Genomic DNA, 19,241 nt, shown 5'->3' with positions numbered 1-19,241 from the left:
CGGTATTTCAAGAACACCTTAAAAAACTACACGGATAATGTAAATCTCCTGAAAAGACGCAGAATGAAATCTTGAAAGCGGAGAAAACGTTTGGCAAAAAATTGTATAGAAAAAAATACAGGAAAGTAGAATAACAAAAATGAAATGCGTACAGAATGAACAAATTACAAAACAACACAATGAGAAGAGTTGGAAGTCAAATATTCATGGTGTGTTTATGTTGGGTTTGTATATATGTAATTTTTTGCATTGTAGGTATTGTATTGTCTAAGTTCTATGTAAATTAAAGTATAATAAATATTATTATTTTTAAAAGGAAATAGGGACGTCCCGTTCCATAATGGTAATTTTACTATTTATACCCTGGTATCCCCAGCCACCCTGAGCAGCTTCCAACATATATCAAAACATAATAAAACATTAAACATTTTTTCAAAAAAACTTCCCTATTCAGGATTGCCTTCAGACGGCTTGGGGGGGGGGGTCAGATAACTCCATACCCTCCAACATTTCTCCGATGAAAATAGGGACATCCTAAGGGAAAGTGGGATCAAATCAGAAACTGGAATGGCTTCTCTAAATCAAGGACGTCCCTGGAAAATAGGAACACTTGGAGGGTCTCTGCATGCCAGAGTGGAGAGAGGACGGGAAGGCGGGAGGTGGGGGCTGGGGCCTAAGTTGAAGCCCTGCGAGGCTGTCTGCACCCAGAGATGTCTGGAGCCATCCTTCCCTCAGGCGAGGAAAGGGCTTCGTGGTCACAGTTGAAGGACATGTTTAGGGCAGTTATTAATGCTTGATGTTTTATTGTGCTTTTAATTCTGTTGGGAGCCGCCCACAGTGGCTGAGGAAACCTAGCCAGATAGGCGGGGTAAATAATAAAATTGTTGTTGTTGTTGTTGTTGTTGTTGTTGTTGTTGTTGTTGTTGTTGTTGTTGTTGTTGTATTCTGATGATGATGTTTCTCGCCAGGGAAAGGAGTTTGGGAAGGGGCTGAGCAGGGCTAGGGAACGGTGGAGCTTGAGGAGAGTTTCGAGGGCCGGATAGAGTGCCTGGGGGCCACATTCAGGGCCAAGACTGCAGGGAAGGTTGCCAGCTTTTCTGATTTGCCTCTTCTGCCTCCAACAGATGCATGCAGGAAATTATAATACTATAATAATAATAATAATAATAATAATAATAATAATAATAATAATAATTTATACCCTGCCCATTTGGCTGGATTACCTAGCACTGTTTCATCCTTGGTCAGGAAAACCTTCAATGGTTATGTTTCTGGCTGCAGGGTAGCCGTTCAGTAGAAAACCTGGCCTTCAACCATGCCTATTTTGCATACATATGACCTTTAACTGCAAGCATTTGCCTCTTTGAAAGGCCCATAAGCTCACTAAGGCCTCATCTGCACACTACATTAAAACAGTATCATGTCTTCTCCCAAAGAATCCTGGGAGCTGTAGTTTGTTAAGAATGCTGAGAGTTGTTAGAAGGTGCCTACTCTCCTCACAGAGCTACAATTCCCGCTGATTCCTGGGAAGAGGGATCGACTGTTAAACTGCTCTGGGGAAACCAGCCTCATATAACCAGCATGCTCAAGTCAAATTAATGCGTGAAGGGGTTAAGACCATAGAGTAAGCTGTCCTGCCAGGCTTAGCTAGGTCACACCCCCTCACCTTGGGAGGAAGGGTTATCAAGCTCCTTGTTCTTCCACTCCACCATGTGAACTCTACCAGTAAGGAGGTCTATGCTGGTTGTTCCAAGCTCAGACTCTGTGGCTTAAGCAAGCCATCCTTTGCGTTTCTATACAAACAATTTAGAAACACTCACCACTTGGAAACCAAAGTTTTGCTGCCTGTGTTTTCTGACTGCTGTATGGAAAAGCACATGAATTTGACCTTTGAAGAGTTTGTAAGGAAATCATTTTTAACTTACCAAACCTATGGTCTCTTTCTGTGCTAAGGGAAAAGAGGAACTTTGGGAGCAACTTAGAAGAAGATATTTTAAGGGTCTAACAGCCGATATTTCCACGCTTTCCTTTGCTGTATGTTTTGTGTGGACAAGCAGAGACCCTCACTCCCACCCCAGGTGACTCCCTAGTGGAATAATGACTCACGATAACGTGTTATGGGATTAAAATTGGCCACATCTTTATTAAAGATTCAGATGTAGGGAGATGTAGGCGTTCATCCCTCCCAGTCCCCAGCTGGGGATCTGGGGAACATCAGGGTTATCCAAAGTGTGTGGGGATTGGGCTGATTCTGGAAAACGTATGTTTAAGCAGAGAGCGCACCCTCAATTTCGCCACAACGCAGGGGAGACCACGGACAACCTATCTTAGACATCCAGCAAATTCCCTTTTTATTTATACCTGCACAAGAGCCTTCTCCCCTCCAGTGTTTTCCAGTCACGGCAAGCTGCATCATTTCCCTAAGATTTGCTGATAGATTCTTGTGATTTTTGGCCTGTTGCCTCGAGAGTCTGTTTTGGTGGAAAGGCGTGTACAAATGCCATTTTATTTATCTTTCAGGGAACTCAAAGACTTCCTCGCTGCTTCGTGATGTTTTAGTTGGACCTGATGCAAGAGATTATCATACTGATACTTATCCAAAACATGGTTGCTTTTCATTATTTTCCTTACCACTATTTTTAAATCTCTGCCGTTTGATGTAATTTCAATGTACAGAACTCTTTGTAGGGCAACATAAGGAAAAGCGGACCCCCCCCCCACGTGTCCCTATTTTCCAAGGACAGCCCCACATTTACGGAAGAAGTCATCCTGATTTAAACTCAGAATGTCCCACTTTTCTTTGTTGTTGTTCAGTCGTTCAGTCGTGTCCGACTCTTCGTGACCCCATGGACCAGAGCACGCCAGGCACGCCTATCCTTCACTGCCTCCCGCAGTTTGGCCAAACTCATGTTAGTCGCTTCGAGAACACTGTCCAACCATCTCATCCTCTGTCGTCCCCTTCTCCTTGTGCCCTCCATCTTTCCCAACATCAGGGTCTTTTCTAGGGAGTCTTCCCTTCTCATGAGGTGGCCAAAGTACTGGAGCCTCAACTTCAGGATCTGTCCTTCTAGTGAGCACTCAGGGCTGATTTCTTTGAGAATGGATATGTTTGATCTTCTTGCAGTCCATGGGACTCTCAAGAGTCTCCTCCAGCACCATAATTCAAAAGCATCAATTCTTCGGCGATCAGCCTTCTTGATGGTCCAGCTCTCACTTCCATACATCACTACTGGGAAAACCATAGCTTTAACTATACGGACCTTTGTCAGCAAGGTGATGTCTTTGCTTTTAAAGACTTTTCTTTAGGACGTCCCTATTTTCATTGGAGAAATGTTGTAGGGTATGGAGTCATGGAACCCCTGAGCCAAGGAGATAAGAAACTATACAACCTCTAGAAGACACCTGAAGGCAGCTCTGTATAGGGAAGTTTTTAAATGCTTAATGTTTTATTATGTTTTTATATGTGTTGGAAGCCTCCTAGAGTGGCTGGGTAAGCTTTTAAATAATAAAATCACCGTCCTCATTCTTAAGGACGCTCCTATTTTCATTGGAGAAATGTCAGAGGTTATGGAAAAGGTCTCTGCACGCAAGCAGCTTGCATTGTAAAGTTAGAACGGGGTTTTACTTTGGAGGGGGCGGGGACAATGGCATCGGGAGCAAAAGGTGGAATTGTCCCTTTCCGATTTGCTGGCCGGGAGCCAGACAGAACATAGGATGTCAGAAGAGGCAGAGGAGTAAACAAGAAACTTGTCTCTGCTTTGGTTGTAGGTAAGGATGGAGGGGGTGGGGTTAGGCCAAAGGTTGTTGGTTTTTTTGGGGGGGCGGGGAAGTCACTTGTTCAAAGTGTTATAAGAGAAAAACTGCTCCCTTTCCCTTATGGGGTACCCAAGAGACCATATAGAGTCCTTAATTAGGTTCTCTATCGGTAGGCGAAAACAACAGAGGCCAACCACAGAATATGAAGAAGCAAAGCAGCTAGTAAGTTTGATCTTTATTAAACTGTTGCAGCAGGGTGCTCACACCCCCACACAGGAGGGAGGAGGGACCCAGAACATTGGTGTGCAAGCCCTTATATAGACTTTTGAAATTGCCCACCCTGTAGCCCAAGACCACCCCCCTGAAACATCATACATACACCACAGAAGGAGGCGGTCAACAGCAGAGGAGGCTGTCTACAGCAGAAATCTTGTCTGCCAGGGTACCTGATAATGGTCACTGATTGCATTACCTGGGCAGTCTGGCCATTCTTTGTGATGGTAAATACTCAGTTCCTGAATCCAGGTCACAGGCTCGCCCTATTCATACACAGATACGCTCTTAAGACACAGGTAGGTAGCCGTGTTGGTCTGCTATAGTCAAAACAAACAAACAAAATTTCCTTCCAGTAGCACCTTAGAGACCAACTAAGTTTGTTATTGGTATGAGTATCTGAAGAAGTGTGCATGCACACGAAAGCTCATACCGATAACAAACTTAGTTGGTCTCTAAGGTGCTACTGTCTGGAAGGATTTTTTTAAAAATTTTGTTTTGCCCTTAAGACAGGATTTGTGAGCAAAGAGACAATGGGGATGTTTTCCCAGTTCCTTCCTCCTTGCAAAGAAACATCTGAGGTCAATTTGGGAGAGTCAAAATGGCTTTAGGACTATTTGCCTGTAGTGTTTCAGACATGTGGTTTATATATTTATGTATGTGTTTGCCTGGTACATTTATGAACATTTATTTTATATCTCAGACCTTATAATTCTCACAACAAAAGAAAAATGCAAGGCCATTTCTGGCACCATGCAGGTGCTTTGTAACAGCAAGAATGTGTGGGGAGTCTCCATGACACACAAAGAACAAGCTGCCTTCGTGGTTACCCACAGAGAGCGGTTTAATGGGGAACTCCAAAGATTCACCCGACAACTCCTAGCGCACTTCACAAACTGCAGCTCCAATTATTCTGTGGGGGAAACCGTGCTGGTTTAAAGTGGCATCACAGTGCTTTTAATATATGGTGGGAAATCATAGAATCGTAGAGTTGGAAAGGACCCCCAAGGGTCATCTAGTCCAACCCCCTGCAATGCAGGAATCTCAACTAAAGCATCCATGACAGATGGCCATTAAAAACCTCCAAGGAAGGAGAGTCCCCAACCTCCCGAGGGAGACCTCTCCGCTGTCGAACAGCTCTTACCGTCAGAAAGTGTTTCCGTATGTTTAGTCGGAATCTCCTTTCTTGTAACTTGGATCCATTGGTTCGGGTGCTTTAGTGGAAGATGCCTATCCTATCTCTTCTCAGTCTCCTCTTTTCCAGGCTAAACATACCCAGCTCCTTCAACCATTCCTCACAAGGCCTGGTTTCCAGACCCTTGATCATCTTGGTCTCCCTCCTCTGCACACATTCCAGCTTGGCAATATCCTCCTTAAATTGTGGTGCCCAGAACTGGACACGGGACTCCAGGTAGGGTCTGACTAAGGCAGAATAAACAGTGCTATTACTTCCAGTGATCAATAGAATAGCATTAGCCTTTTTTTGCTGCTGCATCTTGTTAGGTTGTGGGTGGACACAGCAGACGACACAGTGATTTCCAAGCAGCTCTTGTTTATTCTCAGGCTGGAACAGAAGTGAGTTGAAGAGCTCAGCAGCCTGCTTATATAGAATTCAGCTACAAGCAACAGTAACAACTTTCTGTAGTTACCCAATCCCTGAACGTCACTTTTCAATCCTTCATTTGCATGTGCAGACCTGAGTGAAAACAGCAGCAGAATGAACTACGGTATATACACACACCCCTAGTGGCCTAGGGTGAGAACTTCAATACATAACACATCTCATGTTAATCTTGTGGTCTGCTAAGACCCCCAGATCTTAGTACTGCTGCCAAGTATCCTGCACCCCATCTTGTATTGGTGTACAGTAGCTGGTTTTCCCTGCCTTAGTGTGTAGAACCTGGCATTTGTCCCTATTGAAATTCATTTTGCTGGTTTGGGTCCCAGTTCTCCAATCTGTCCGGGTCGTCCATGTGGCCTGAGTGTCCGTCTTGCATTTGCGCAACTCTGCCGGGTGGAGAATGGGGACAAACCCAGGAGGAATTGGCTCTGCCTGTCATTAGCTCTGGCGCCACCTACTGGTGGCCTCCCTCCCTGCCTTCTGCCCCACCAGACCCAATAGAAATCTGCAACCACTACTCACCAAGGTGAGGAGAGTCACTTTGCAGAAGCGGCCTACCATGGGGATAAGATAATGTATCAGCTGGCCCCTGGAAGAAACAGGAAGCAGAGCAAGTGGGGCAGATTATTTTCTAAGACAGCGCCCTGTAGTGGTTAGAATGTCAGACTGTGACTGGGGGCCCCCAGGTTCAAATCCTCATTTAGCCAGGAAACACTCATTGTGTACCTGTGTAACACATTGTCTCTCAGTCTAACCCACCTCTAAGGGATGGGCCAATATGTTAGTTTTGGTTTTGCTCAGTTTCTCATTTTTCCATTCATATTTCCACATCAGTGTGCGATGCTGTTGGGGTTTTTTTTAAGAGTCCTCGCAAAAACCTGTCAGCATTTTGGTGAGCGTTGTCTCCTGTTGTGCCCTTTTTGTATGCCCTTTTTGCTCAATATTCACATTTTTTTAAAGAAAAAATTTGCAAGCAGTTTTCCCCAAACACGGTGTGTGGATTTCAAGGAAAAGATACGTTTGCATACTTTTTGGAGGAAGTGCGGTTTAGTAGGTTTTCATTCAAACGTGAAGAGAACCGATATTCTCCTCCATCCGTACTACCCAATAGGGCTGTTGTGAAAATACGGAGGGGAGAATCACGGGCACCACACTGAGTGCCTTGCATAAAAGGATGGGATAAAAAGGGAATTAATAAGGCAAGAGGCTCTGGAACTAAGCTGAGCTTTGTTTGAGCAAGGCCTTCCCCAATCTTTGCTCCGAATCCTAGCTTTCGACACCAAAGAACTGGATTATCTTTCCGTCATAACAGATCAACCACCACATGCATTCCCATGGCACCTGGTTCTGGGCAGAGGAGAGACATCAGAGCCTCTGAGGTAAAATCAGCAGACAGACTTTGAACCCCATCACCTTCCTTGATCCCTGAGAGGGAATTTCCCTGGCTCTGATAGCTTCTACTCCCGGAAGGGTAAGGGTTGGTGGTGCTTGGAAAGGGAAAGGCACTTTGTACCTGCTTATGTATGCTCTGGCCTCAATTAATTCCTCCCCACACCCAAAAAAATGTTATAGGGTGGAAAATGTTCTCTTTCCGTGTCACGTGAGAAAAATAAAAGTAGAAAGCTTGGGAATCGGGAGAAGAGGAGGCGAGTCACTAGGTGTATTTGCTAAGAGACGGAAGTGCAAGAAACATGGAATAAAGGCCTGTGGCCACCCAGTCAGCATGGCCAATGGTCAGGGACAATGGGAGTTGTAGTCCAGGCAAGGTTCAAGGTCCTTGTGTTAATTCACAAAGGGCTAAACTACCTCAACAACCACCTGATCCCTTGATTGATGGCATCTTCTGAGGGGGCTTTTCTGGTGGTTCCCCATATCCTTGAGGTTCACCAAGGACTGAGCCTTTAGTGTGGCAAGCCCTGCCCTGTGGAACTCCCGGCCACAAGAGGTTTGGCAGGCACCGCCCATACCTACTTTCAGATGTCTCTCGAAAACAGTGCTTTTAAAACAGGCCTTCTTTTTAGCCAACATTGTTCAATTTAATTATGTTTCATATACAGTATGTGTGTGTGTGTGTGTTTAATTGAATTTTGTGTTGCAAGTTGCCTTGATCTATTTTACGATGGGATGGCGCCAACGGGCCTGAATACCAGGTGCATCTGGGGTCTAAAGGGAGTGGGGTCTTGTCTTGCATTGAGCCATCTTAGTGTTCCCCCGGTTCTTGGCTGACATTTTGAAGAGAAACAAAATAGAAAATTCTTTCCAGTAGCACCTTAGAGACCAACTGAGTTTGTTCTTGGTATGAGCTTTCGTGTGCATGCACACTTCTTCAGATACACTGAAACAGAAGTCTGTTTCAGTGTATCTGAACTTTTGTTTCAGTGTATCTGAAGAAGTGTGCATGCACACGAAAGCTCATACCAAGAACAAACTCAGTTTGGTCTCTAAGGTGCTACTGGAAAGAATTTTCTATTTTGTTTCGACTATGGCAGACCAACACGGCTACCCACCTGTAATTTTGAAGAGACGAGGTGGAGGACGTGACTTGCTGTACCTGTCTATCCAGCTGCTATCTGCTCACCTGGGAACCCCACCCTTCTCTCGGCTTACCTTGGAGCCTGGCCCAAAAAATATTTGCAGAGGAGGGCGGGAGGAGAGTCCCAAAAGAGATCATGTCCTCGCCACATTGCAGCAACCACCATGGGGCGATATTGTTCTGTTATTGTTTCCTTCTCCCATGGACCGGAGAGAATTTCCGCCAAATTTTGCTTTCCCACATCAGAGTGTGCGATGACATTGATCTTGAACGGTCCTAGCACGTGAATCGCCACCGTGTTTTTATTTCTGGTTTGTGTCAGACTCACGTGTGCTCACTGAAAAGTCCCTTCTGTCCAGGATCTACATTAATCTGCTGATGTTAAAAAGAAAAAAGGAAAAAAAAAAACTCGCAGCAAAAATAAATGTTTAAAGCCACTTTCTATCTCTGCGTGCCGATCTCCTTCCTTGGAGGTTTTTAAGCAGATGCTTTAGCTGAGATTCCTGCATTGCAGGGGGTTGGACTAGAGGACCCTTGGGGGTCCCTTCAAACTCTATGATTCTATGAAATGCTTATTATCCTAAAATGCGCATGTTGGTGTATTTGAGAGCCAAGGACTGTACTATCAGACCTGGTGAATTCAGAGTTTGAACGTTGATGGATCATTTCAATTTGCACATTAATCTGGGAGGCGGGAATCAGGTCAGTTTACGTCAGAATGGAGAGGAATAAATTTCCTTAAGCATCCTTACTTTACTGCTGCTTCTTCTTTGGTGATCACTCATAGCTGAGTAAGATTGTCTCCCTTAAACACGGTTTTAACAATGAGTCCGTAAGTGACTGTATGGAGGCCAATTCTGGATCCACACATCCTTCCACAGTGGGAGGCAGGAGTTGATCACAGTGAGGGTTTGCCAAGCGTGCCTTCCTCTTAGCGCATGTCTCCCTTGTGTCCTGAGTTTGAGTGTCTTCAAAGCCCATGACACCTTTGGTAAAGGCTGTTCTCCAATTGGAACACTCACAGGCAAGTGTTTCCCAATTGTTGGTGTTTATACTACATTTTTTTAAAAAAAATGCCTTGAGAGATTCTTTAAACCTCTTTTGTTGACCACCAGCATTATGCTTTCCATTTTTAAGTTCGGAATAGAGTAGTTGCTTTGGAAGACGATCATCAGGCATCCGCACAACATGACCAGTCCAATGAAGTTGTTGTTGAAGAATCATTGCTTCAACACTGGCAAACTTTGCTTCTTCCAGGACACTGGCATTAGTTTGCCTGTCTTCCCAAGTGATGTGTAAAAGTTTTGGAGACGCCGTTGATGGAATCTTTCGAGGAGTTGGAGATGGCGTTTATAAGCGGTCCATGTTTCACAAGCATACAGTAAGGTTGGTAGTACAAAAGCTTTGTAAACAAGCATTTTGGTTTCCCTGTGACCCTGCTGGGAGTATGAGATTCCCGATGGCTTCACACACAAGGGTCATAGGAACATGCAAGCCCACTCACCACAACAAATGAGACTTTACTGCAAGCAAATGAGACTTTACTGCAAGCACTAGAAGGCAGCATGAACGGTCTTTGCTGTAGGAGTAGGGGAGAGAGGTGAAAAGGAAGTAAGAAGAGCTGTACTGAATACCTGTTTAGGGAAGTTTTTTAACTGTGATATTTTAAATGTATTTTAATGTTTGATGGAAGCTGCCCAGAGTGGCTGGGGAGACCCAGCCAGATGGGCGGGGTACAAATAATAAATTATTATTATTATTATTATTATTATTATTATTATTATTATTATTATTATTATTATTATATACCTGCAGCTCTCTTGTTTTCTTCTGAGAGCCCAAGCTTTCGCCATGAGATACAGAAAGATGTTTAAAATAGCTATACCCAAGCATTTCTTCCAGGGATTATAGGGATGGTTAAGCAAGGAGAAGCAGTCCCAACGAAAGAAGAAAGGGTTTTGAAGCCAATGGACTATGCAGAGATGGCAAAGTCGACAGCAAAAAATAAGACACCACAAAGATGATAATTTTTGTCGAAGAGCGGAGGTTCTTTTCGGGATATTTGAAGAAGAAGAAAAAAAACCTACAGTGAAATGAAATCCCGAGCCTGATTTGAATAATAGGCAAGGGAAGGAGAATAAATGAATGATTACAATATAAGTTATAAGGCGGTTGAAAATAATTGGCAGCTGTGGCAGCAGATAAAGGAACACAACAGGAACGTCACAGGCGTAAAGATAGGAAGTGAAAATGTAAGAAATTATTATACTGAATGTGAACTGAATATTGTCAAAGTTTGTGTAAAAAAAATAAAACCCTGATAAAAATCCATTTGAAATAAAAAGAGAGAGACAGCCGCACCAGCACCAGTGAACTTGTTGGATTCTATGTCCTGTTTAGGATACCCTTTGCTGGCATATAACATTTGTATCCAGAAATAATTGTGTCCTTCCACTTCTCTCCAGAATGCTACAATATGCCTAATATACCTCTGCTGTTCCTTAAAACCAAGCACTCCAACTCACCCCAGAGGATACACTTTGTTGTTGTTGCTGCATTTCGATCCCACCTTTTTCTCCAAGGACCTCAAGGTGGGGTACATGGCTCTCCAACTTCTCGTTCATTCCCCACAACAACCCTGCGAGGCGGCCTAGGCTGAGAGGCAGTGACTGGACCACAGTCTCCCAATGAGCTTTGTGGCCGAGTGGGGATTTGAACACTGGTCTCCCATCACTCTAACCACTGCACAATGTTGCTACCTTGAACCAGTTTAAATGGCACCACCTGGAGCCACCATATGACATCACGCACAGACCCGGCTGACTTCAACCACAGATTTTCAGAGCTTGGAGCACAGGGTTGATTCATCCATCAAGGAATGCCGACCGGCTTCCTCCAGGCATGTGGCTACCAGCCCTTCTGGACACCTTGAGAGTCTGAATGAGTTCTGCTCATTCCACTGTGGCACGACTGCGCTAGGCAGGAGCAGGTTAGGATGTGTTTTTCCCAAATGACTGGGTCTACCGTACATTTTTCCAAGATGCAATCTCATAGTTTGTGCAATCTTTTTCATCCTGGTTATTTCCTCATTTTGGTTCAAGCGTTACTCTAGGAAGGAAGGAGCCAGGAATGAATTTTGCAGAATCAGTGGTCTCTGAATCTCTGCCAGTCACTTCCACGGAAAGGCAACAATGTATTGTCTTGTTTACCCTGAGTTTTTGTTTTCCGTTTTTTCCGGGAATGGCTTCACAAAGTTAGTCCAAACTGACACACAAGCTGTTGACATTACTGCTTCAGCTCTAAATTCATCAGGGAGCAATCCCAAGATACCACACAGTTATTCTGGACTTGTGCAACGCTGCTGTGTGTTTGTGACTTTTATGGATTTCATATTTCAGGAACTCTGCCTGCAAAAAGTTCTAATCATAATTGCTAGCATTTAAAGAGCACATTTCCATTGCTGAAAGCAGTTTGCCACAACCCTCTAAGGCAGGACAGATTTATTTATTCTGTTTTATTATTGTAATTTTATTTAGAATTCCAGGGCAGTGCTCAATCAGTTGGATTAATTATAAAAGACAACATATTGTGAAACGGCCTACTCTGGAGGTAAACAAAGCGAAGTGGGCCTGATCCAAAATGGTCCAAAGTGACGCAGCTGGTCTCCAACGCTTTGGACCCACTTAAAAGGGGTTTCCTCTCCCCCCCCCCACCTTAAGTGCACAGTTTGATAGATTAAATTCTCCCATGGCAAACTCTCCCTAAATGACAAATTCCAGGAGGAGGAAGGTGGTTTCATTTTGTGACTGACAGCTGTAGCTTCCAATCGGGGAATGACTTTAGCAGGGCTCCCCAATCAGTGCTCCCCCCCACCCCTGTCCTAGGCAATGTGATGCCCTGCATACGATGTTGGACAACAAGCCCTATCACCCCAGACTAATCGCCACGCTAGCTGGGGCTCATGGGAGTTGTAGTCCAACTGCGCCTGGAGGGCAGCACACCATTTCTCTCTGCTCTTAGCCATTACTAGCCGCAGCCAGAGCCCGCTGTTGCATGAACCAGACTCGTGGCATCAACAGCTGCAAAGGAAGGCAAGTGGTGGTGATGAGCCAGCACATTAGCATACTGTTATGAGCCCAACTTCCTTAAATTCCTGGATTGAGCTAGTGTTAGAATTTAATTACGGCTTGTGTTAGAACGGTGCTGGACCCAATGTGTATTAAGGTGTTTGTGTTCGGTGCTTTTGATCTGCTGGAATTGGCGTGTGCTAAAAGGTAATTAAGCCAGGCAAACTTCCTAAAGCAGTGGTGGCGAACCTTTTAGAGACAGAGTGCCCAAACTGCAACCCAAAACCCAATGATTTATCACAAAGTGCCAATCCGGGGGATAATGGGGGAGAGCTTTTTTTGGGAGGAGTACCCCAGAGTTGGAGGCCTGGCGGAGGGCGGGCGAGGCTCGGGGCCCCCAAGGCTTTGCAATAGCTCCAACCCATTGCAGTCAGGGTGATCGGAGACACACTATAACAGCCTGAGGGCCACACCTGGAAGTGGAAATTGTATGGCGAGTTGCAAATCCTCAAGAAGCAAACTATACCATCATAATGATGCATTACAGTAACGAAACTAAATGTGCCTCCCTTTTAAGGTACGGGAGGGGAGTGAAACTTGGCACCTCCACCTGCCACCAAAGCTGCAGGAATAGGCAAAATACTCCTTCTGTCCTCCTCACACTCCTAGCCAAGGCTCAGACAGGAAGTGGGGGCTTACGGCACCCCATTCCTCAGCCTCTTTCCAGCAAATCCTCCATCAGTGGCTGGGAGAGAAAGAGGAGATGCTGTTTTCTCCTCAGCCTGCCACTCTGGCAAGGGCCACAGAAGGGAGGGTTCCCGTGCCCTCTGTGGCTCTTCTGTTGAGTGAGTCTTGGCAGGTGCAGGTTCCCGCCCTTGTCCCATCGCTGCAGCCCTGTGACAGCCTTTCCACCACGGAGGCCTGACTGACTTGCGCAAAGGAATCCTGAATTTCTGCGCGTCCTGCTAAGGCGGGGGAGGTTGGGCCTGAGGCCTGTGGCTTGAGGCGCCGCGACACCAGCCCTGCGAGGGAGGCCGCCCCCTTCTGCTCCCCCCCCCCCCGTCTCACCAGGCGGCGCGGGCGCTGCTCCTCCACATCCCGGCGTTTCTCTCTCGGCCCCGCCGCGGGGCTCCCTCGCGGAGTGTGGCGCCCAAAACACGCCGCCGCCGCGCCACCGCTCGGGAGACCCCGCGCCACTAGGGAGACCCCGCCCCCTCGCCCTCGCACCGCTCGGGAGACCCCGCCCCCTCGCCCTCGCGCCGCAGGGCCTAGACCAGTGGGGCGATGGCGCGCGTGCCCACAGAGAGGGCTCTGCGTGCCCACTTGGGCACGCGTGCCATAGGTTCGCCACCACTGTCCTAAAGTATTAGACCATGATAATCCCAGGCAACCAACATGAGTTAAGAGTTAATTGAGTCAAATTTCCTTTGAGGCAATAGTCTGGGGGTAATGAGCCGTTAGCACAACACAGGATCAGAGGAGCCATGTGAGATGCGAATGAAAGGGTGAATGAATGGGCCCTCCCTCTGCAGATAAAAAGAGCTGAGCTCTAAGTACAGGGCATTATGTGACCTAGGAAGTCGAGGTACAGAGCAAGGATCTTGCTGTGTCTACCGGGTATGGGAGAAGCTGGTGTCCGATGCAGGTCAGCAGGAAAGATGTGTGGCTCTGTTGTCCGTGAAGTTAACTCTTTAGTCAAGTTACTCCTTCATCTGAAGAAGTGTGCATGCACACAAAAGCTCATACCAATAACAAACTTAGTTGGTCTCTAAGGTGCTACTGAAAGGAATTTTTAAATTTTGTTTCTTTAGTCAAGGAAACTACAAGGTGCAGGGGCGTCGCTGGGGAGGGGCGGTGGGGGCGGTACGCCCCCAGTGACAGGGTGAGCAGTGGCGGGTGGGGGTGACAAGCGGCGGCCCCTCCCGCCACTCCCACGCACCGCCGCTCCCTCCGTCACCCCAGGAGCAGCAGCACACGGATGGGGTGCTTCTGCCGCTTTTTTTCGGCGGGGGGGGGGCCGACCAGCGAGGGGGGTTGTCACGCTTGTCACCCCCTCCTCGCTGGTCACCACCCCCCGCCGAAAAAACCGCGGGGGGGCGGGGAAAGCCTGGAAAGGAAGCTGAGCAGGCGCGTTTAAGCGCCGCTCTGCTTCTTTTTCCCCTTTCCGCCGCTTTTTTTCGGCGGGGGGGGGGGGGGGCGACCAGCGGGGGGGGGGGTGCGCTTGTCACCCCCTCCTCGCTGGTCACCACCCCCCGCCGAAAAAAAGCCTCGGAAAGGGGGAAATCCCCCTTTCTGTATACACGTGCGTCGTGACGTCATGATGACGTCACGGCGCGCGGGTCGTGCCCCTCCCCCAGGGGGTGCCTCTGCGCTGCCACCGCCCCCAGCAGCGCAGAGGCTAGCGACGCCACTGACAAGGTGTGACTGGAAAGTTCAGTGCATGGTCACAGAAATCGGACAGCGAGAAATATTCGAGCATACATACCTTATAGGCCTTCAAAGTAGGCCCCCAAAGTAGACCTCGTTCTGGAGGTCCGTTCTTAACCTGAAACTGTTCTTAACCTGAAGCACCACTTTAGCTAATGGGGCCTCCCACTGTCCCCCCCCATCCGTCGGTGCTGCCTTCACCTCTGTCCCCCAAAACACACATATGCAGCTTTTGAAAATAGAAAAAAATACTTTATTGACAAATATGGAAAAGACCCTTCCCCATCCTGTTTTCTTGCCACGGGATGAGCAGAGGGTGTTACTAGTACTTTTCAAGTATTGGTCCCACAGAAGCAGAGAAGGAACATCTGGCAAGACGATTGCGAGGGGGGTTGGGGGTTGGGAAGAGAAGGATCTGAGACCTTGCTACTGGGTTTTTTTTGTGGGGGTGTCGGTGGTGGAACCAGGGAATGAAAGGGTTAATACCAACAAGAGTGATGGGGAAGCTGCCTTATACCAAGCCAGGCCATTGGTCCATTTAGCTCAGCATCACCTCCACAGATTGGCAGCCAGTTTCAGTCTTTCCCAGCCCCGCCCAGAAATATCAGGGACTGAACCTGTGACTTTTCAAGTGGTGCGTTTCACAGGAGGGGTTTTTCGAGACAAAGTTGCGTGTGACTCCCTCTTTCTTCCCAGTTGGCAATCTCTTTTGTAAGTTGGGCAGGAAGGAGGACGGTCCTCCTTGCAGGCGAGATCTGATAGCCAGGAGGACCACTAAGCCAGCCAGCCACACCTCATCCTTCCCTCCCTTAATCATCTCACTGCCCTGACTAATCATCTCCACCTCCACAACTTCCTCTAAAGACAATAACCCGTCTGGGAATTTCTGGTATTTCAGTCCCTTAAAATGCACCCGGCATTCCTCTTTCTCTGGCTCAAACTTTCAGAAAACCCCCTTGTTCGCCCCCTTTCCAAGTTCCTTGCGTCACCTTCTTCCCTCTCCGCCACCACCACCACGTTAACATTGCACTTCCTGAAATCCGTGGTTTTGTAAACGGCCAGGAAACCTGGCAATTGGGGTGGCGCATCCCGTTTTGCCGCCTGAGGCAAGATGGGAAGGTAGCCCCACCTCCCGAGCCGTTGTGCTTCCTCGCTGCTGCTGGTTGGCCACTGGTGCCGGGTTCCAGCGAAATCAGCAAAATCTAACGCTCTCTCACTGGAAACCACTGCTGCTGCTGCTTCTCCACCAATGGTGGAGGGGGGCAGAAATCAGGGGTGGATTTCGGCCTTTCAAATTCCAGCAGTGCCCTGCAAGAGGCCAAAATTCGGTGCCCGCCTGCCTCTCACCTTCTGTTCTGCTCAATTCATTTTGTCATGGTTGCGGCACCCACTAGGCTTCCAGCCCAGTGCGGGGGAACCAGTTGCTGTGCTCTAAATCTGCCTCTGGCAGGATGTCTACAGGGGTGCTACCTTTAAATATTTGGCTGCCTCTGGTCTTGCTGGCAGTGTTACTGAGCAGAGTAAGGGCAGTGTGTGGGGAGAGTAGACCAGGGGTCAGCAACCTTTTTCAGCCGTGGGCCGGTCCACTGTCCCTCAGACCATGTGGTGGGCCAGACTATTTTTTTTTGGGGGGGGGAGGGGATGAACGAATTCCTATGCCCCACAAATAACCCAGAGATGAATTTTAAATAAAAGCACACATTCTACTCATGTAAAAACACCAGGCAGGCCCCACAAATAACCCAGAGATGCATTTTAAATAAAAGGACACATTCCATTCATGTAAAACACGCTGATTCCTGGACCGTCCGTGGGCTGGATTGAGAAGGCGATTGGGCCGCATCTGGCCCACAGGCCTTAGGTTGCCTACCCCTGGAGTAGACTGAGAGAGAAATCTTAAACTTGTGCCTCCTAGCTCTTACCAGGGAAGATCTGTTTTGCATACAGCGCTACCTTTTAATGGGGTGTGCAGTTCCACCTCCTTCCAAACGTGCAAAAACAACCCTGCTTAGAAGCAGCAAGACCCGAGTATGGAAGGCTGCTGGGACTGTAGTTGGGGGTCAAGCTGACTGGCCCACCACTGCCCATAGGATCATCTCAGCTTTGTCATAGAATTGTAGAGTTGGAAGGGACCACGAGGGTCGTCTTGTTCACCCCCCCTTGCAACGTAGGAATCTTTTGCCCAATGTGGGACTCGAACCCACAACCCTGAGATCAGGAGTCTCATCGGTCAGAGCTGCGGCCCTCTGGGTCCCGAAGCCGCAAACAAGTGCCATTTTCGCGCCAGGAACCCATAGCAGCAAAAGTCTAGGACGGGTTGGCCCTTTGTTGCCTGGTGAGGCACAGCATCGAGTGGGAAGCCCCCTCTGTACAGGAATCAGGAGGGAGTCCCTCGATCTCCTCCTGTCAGCTGCCGCCAGGACCACTGTCTCTGCTCTTTGGCCACTGCCCTTTGAGGTCGGCAGCTGGCGGGGTCTCAGAGTCCAGCAGCGTCTGTGATTGGTCCACCTCTGTGCCCCGCGGGTGAATCCGATTGGCTTGGGGCGCTGCGGGCAGGGATATGACAGAATGCTGCATGCCGGCGGGAAGCAGGCAGAGGTGGTGCGGCGAATAGTTGTGGCTGGACGACGCAAAGGGGTAGAGGGTGGTGTGGAAGGCGGGATCCACCAGGCTCTCAGCCACTGGCAGGAAGAACTTGGGCATCCCTGGAAATCCCATTGGCTGCTCTGGTGTGGGCGGAGTCGGGCTCCTTTCCAGTTTCACCCCAGACAAGGTGCCATGTGTCAAAGGCCCATTGGTCGATGCGGTGCTCTCGGGCTTCTGATTGGCCGAGTTGGGGGACTGCACGGCTCTGTGGGGCTTCGGGGTCTGGGCGGGGCTTGGGGTGGTGGGGCAGGAATCGGGAGAAGCCCTCAGCAAGCCTGGAGGGAGACAAAAGCACAGAGAAGAATAACACAGTCAACCCAACAGAAGAACTTAATTGGTTAAAAATGACAAATAACTTGAAATTCAGTGGAATTTAAGCTTTGCCTATTACCAAAGCCTCAACACTTCTCTGAGATACTAAAGGAACCATAACATAACTTGCTACTGAGCAAAAGCTATTGGGAGAAATTTCCTATGGGAAATCATACATTAAAATCATGATAGCCTCAAAACAAATAAAAATGTGTACAGTCGTGCCTCGGAAGTCGAACGGAATCCGTTCTGGAAGTCCGTTCGACTTCCAAAATGTTAGGAAACCAAGGCGTGGCTTCCGATTGGCTGCAGGAAGCTCCTGCAGCCTATCAGAAGCTGTGGAGGACGTTTGGGTTCCAAAGAACGTTCCGGAACACTCACTTCTGGGTTTGCGGTGTTCGGGGAGCCAAAACGTTCGAGTCATAAGGTGTTCGACCTCCGAGGTACGACTGCACTTAACTTGCTATCCTGTCAGTTATTGGTGAGGTTTTTTTTTTTTTAAGTCCCCATTGGTTAATCAACTAAAGGTTTGGTTGATTAATCTACCCTTGGCAGAGTTCAGCCCTACATGAAGGATACTCCCTGACCTCAATTCTTCTTGCACAATGCTCCCTATTTGGCATGTGTGTTCGAGAGTGTCTGTTGCCTCAGATACAAATTCTCACACCCCTTTTAATCCAGGACTGAGGATGAAAACATGGCCAGCTGTCTCGCACTTGGGAAGAGATTACTCACCAGTGTGGACGGGTCGGATACCAGGGGAGCTGGCATTGCTGGTTGCTGGGGACGAACCCTCGCGGATGTTTTCAGGCGGCGGCCCAGGGCGGGAAGTTTTTCCTCTCAGGATGTCGATCACCTGATGATGGGAGAGGCAGAAGAGATTTAAAAGAAAATTCCCCAACTGCTCAGCTCGCTCGGAAGATTTCGCCTTGAACACCAGGCGCCCTGACATGTCCGTAAAGCAGTCACCCTCTCCCAGAGTGCCAATCCACCTTTTAGATCTCCTAGGACTATTTCCTTACTTGTCAGTTCCCAGTGCAGTGCAGACGCTGAGATTGTGAGCAACGAACTGGAAGGTTGCGGGTTCAAATCTCGCCACCGCCAGGAGCTCACTAAGAATCCTCAGCTCCCAGCCTCAGGCTTCCCTTCTGCGATACAGCACTGACCTACACTACAGGGTCATTGGATGACGCATGCGCAGTCAACTGAACAATCTAAAAATTGCTTAACAAACGGCAGGTGTTGGTGACCAGAATCGAATGCCAAGCTCCGACGGAGGCATCGTGAAGTTCCTCTGTCTCTCTCTGTATCCTCTCACCCTTTTATTCTTGGCCACCATCAAGGGGGTGTCGTTGTGGTAGTTCTTCAGGCTGCCATCTGCCCCGTTGCGCACCAGGAGACGCAGGGTTTCCAGAAGCCCCCGCCCACAGGCCGCATGGAGCGCTGTGTTGCCCCCGTACGATTGTGCATTGACGTTGGCTCTGTGCTGCAAAGTGGGGGAGAAACACGGACACATTAACAGAATGGCTGGGGGCAGATTTGAGGGAATCTAACGCTCCCACATGTTTAACAATAAGAGAAAATCCCTGGGCAAGGAGGCCGTTGG

General features: G+C 48.1%; 1 protein-coding gene across 1 annotated transcript in view; it reads right to left on the bottom strand.

Annotated features, from left to right (window-relative positions):
- Positions 1–16,693: 16,693 nt before the first annotated feature.
- BCL3 (BCL3 transcription coactivator) overlaps positions 16,694–19,241 on the bottom strand; it is a 29,894-nt gene continuing 27,346 nt past the window's right edge. The window contains exons 7-9 of the mRNA XM_033158352.1: positions 18,954–19,121; positions 18,371–18,491; positions 16,694–17,598 (exon numbers count right to left, since the gene is read on the bottom strand). Coding sequence (XP_033014243.1) covers positions 17,084–17,598; positions 18,371–18,491; positions 18,954–19,121 — 804 coding nt within the window. The 3' untranslated portion in view covers positions 16,694–17,083. The remainder of the gene's footprint in view (positions 17,599–18,370; positions 18,492–18,953; positions 19,122–19,241) is intronic.

This window comes from Lacerta agilis, chromosome 8 (genome assembly GCF_009819535.1).
Source record: "Lacerta agilis isolate rLacAgi1 chromosome 8, rLacAgi1.pri, whole genome shotgun sequence".
Taxonomy (NCBI): domain Eukaryota; kingdom Metazoa; phylum Chordata; class Lepidosauria; order Squamata; family Lacertidae; genus Lacerta; species Lacerta agilis.
The sequence above is the reverse complement of the archived record's forward strand: the minus strand, read 5'-3'. Positions and strand labels throughout refer to the sequence as shown.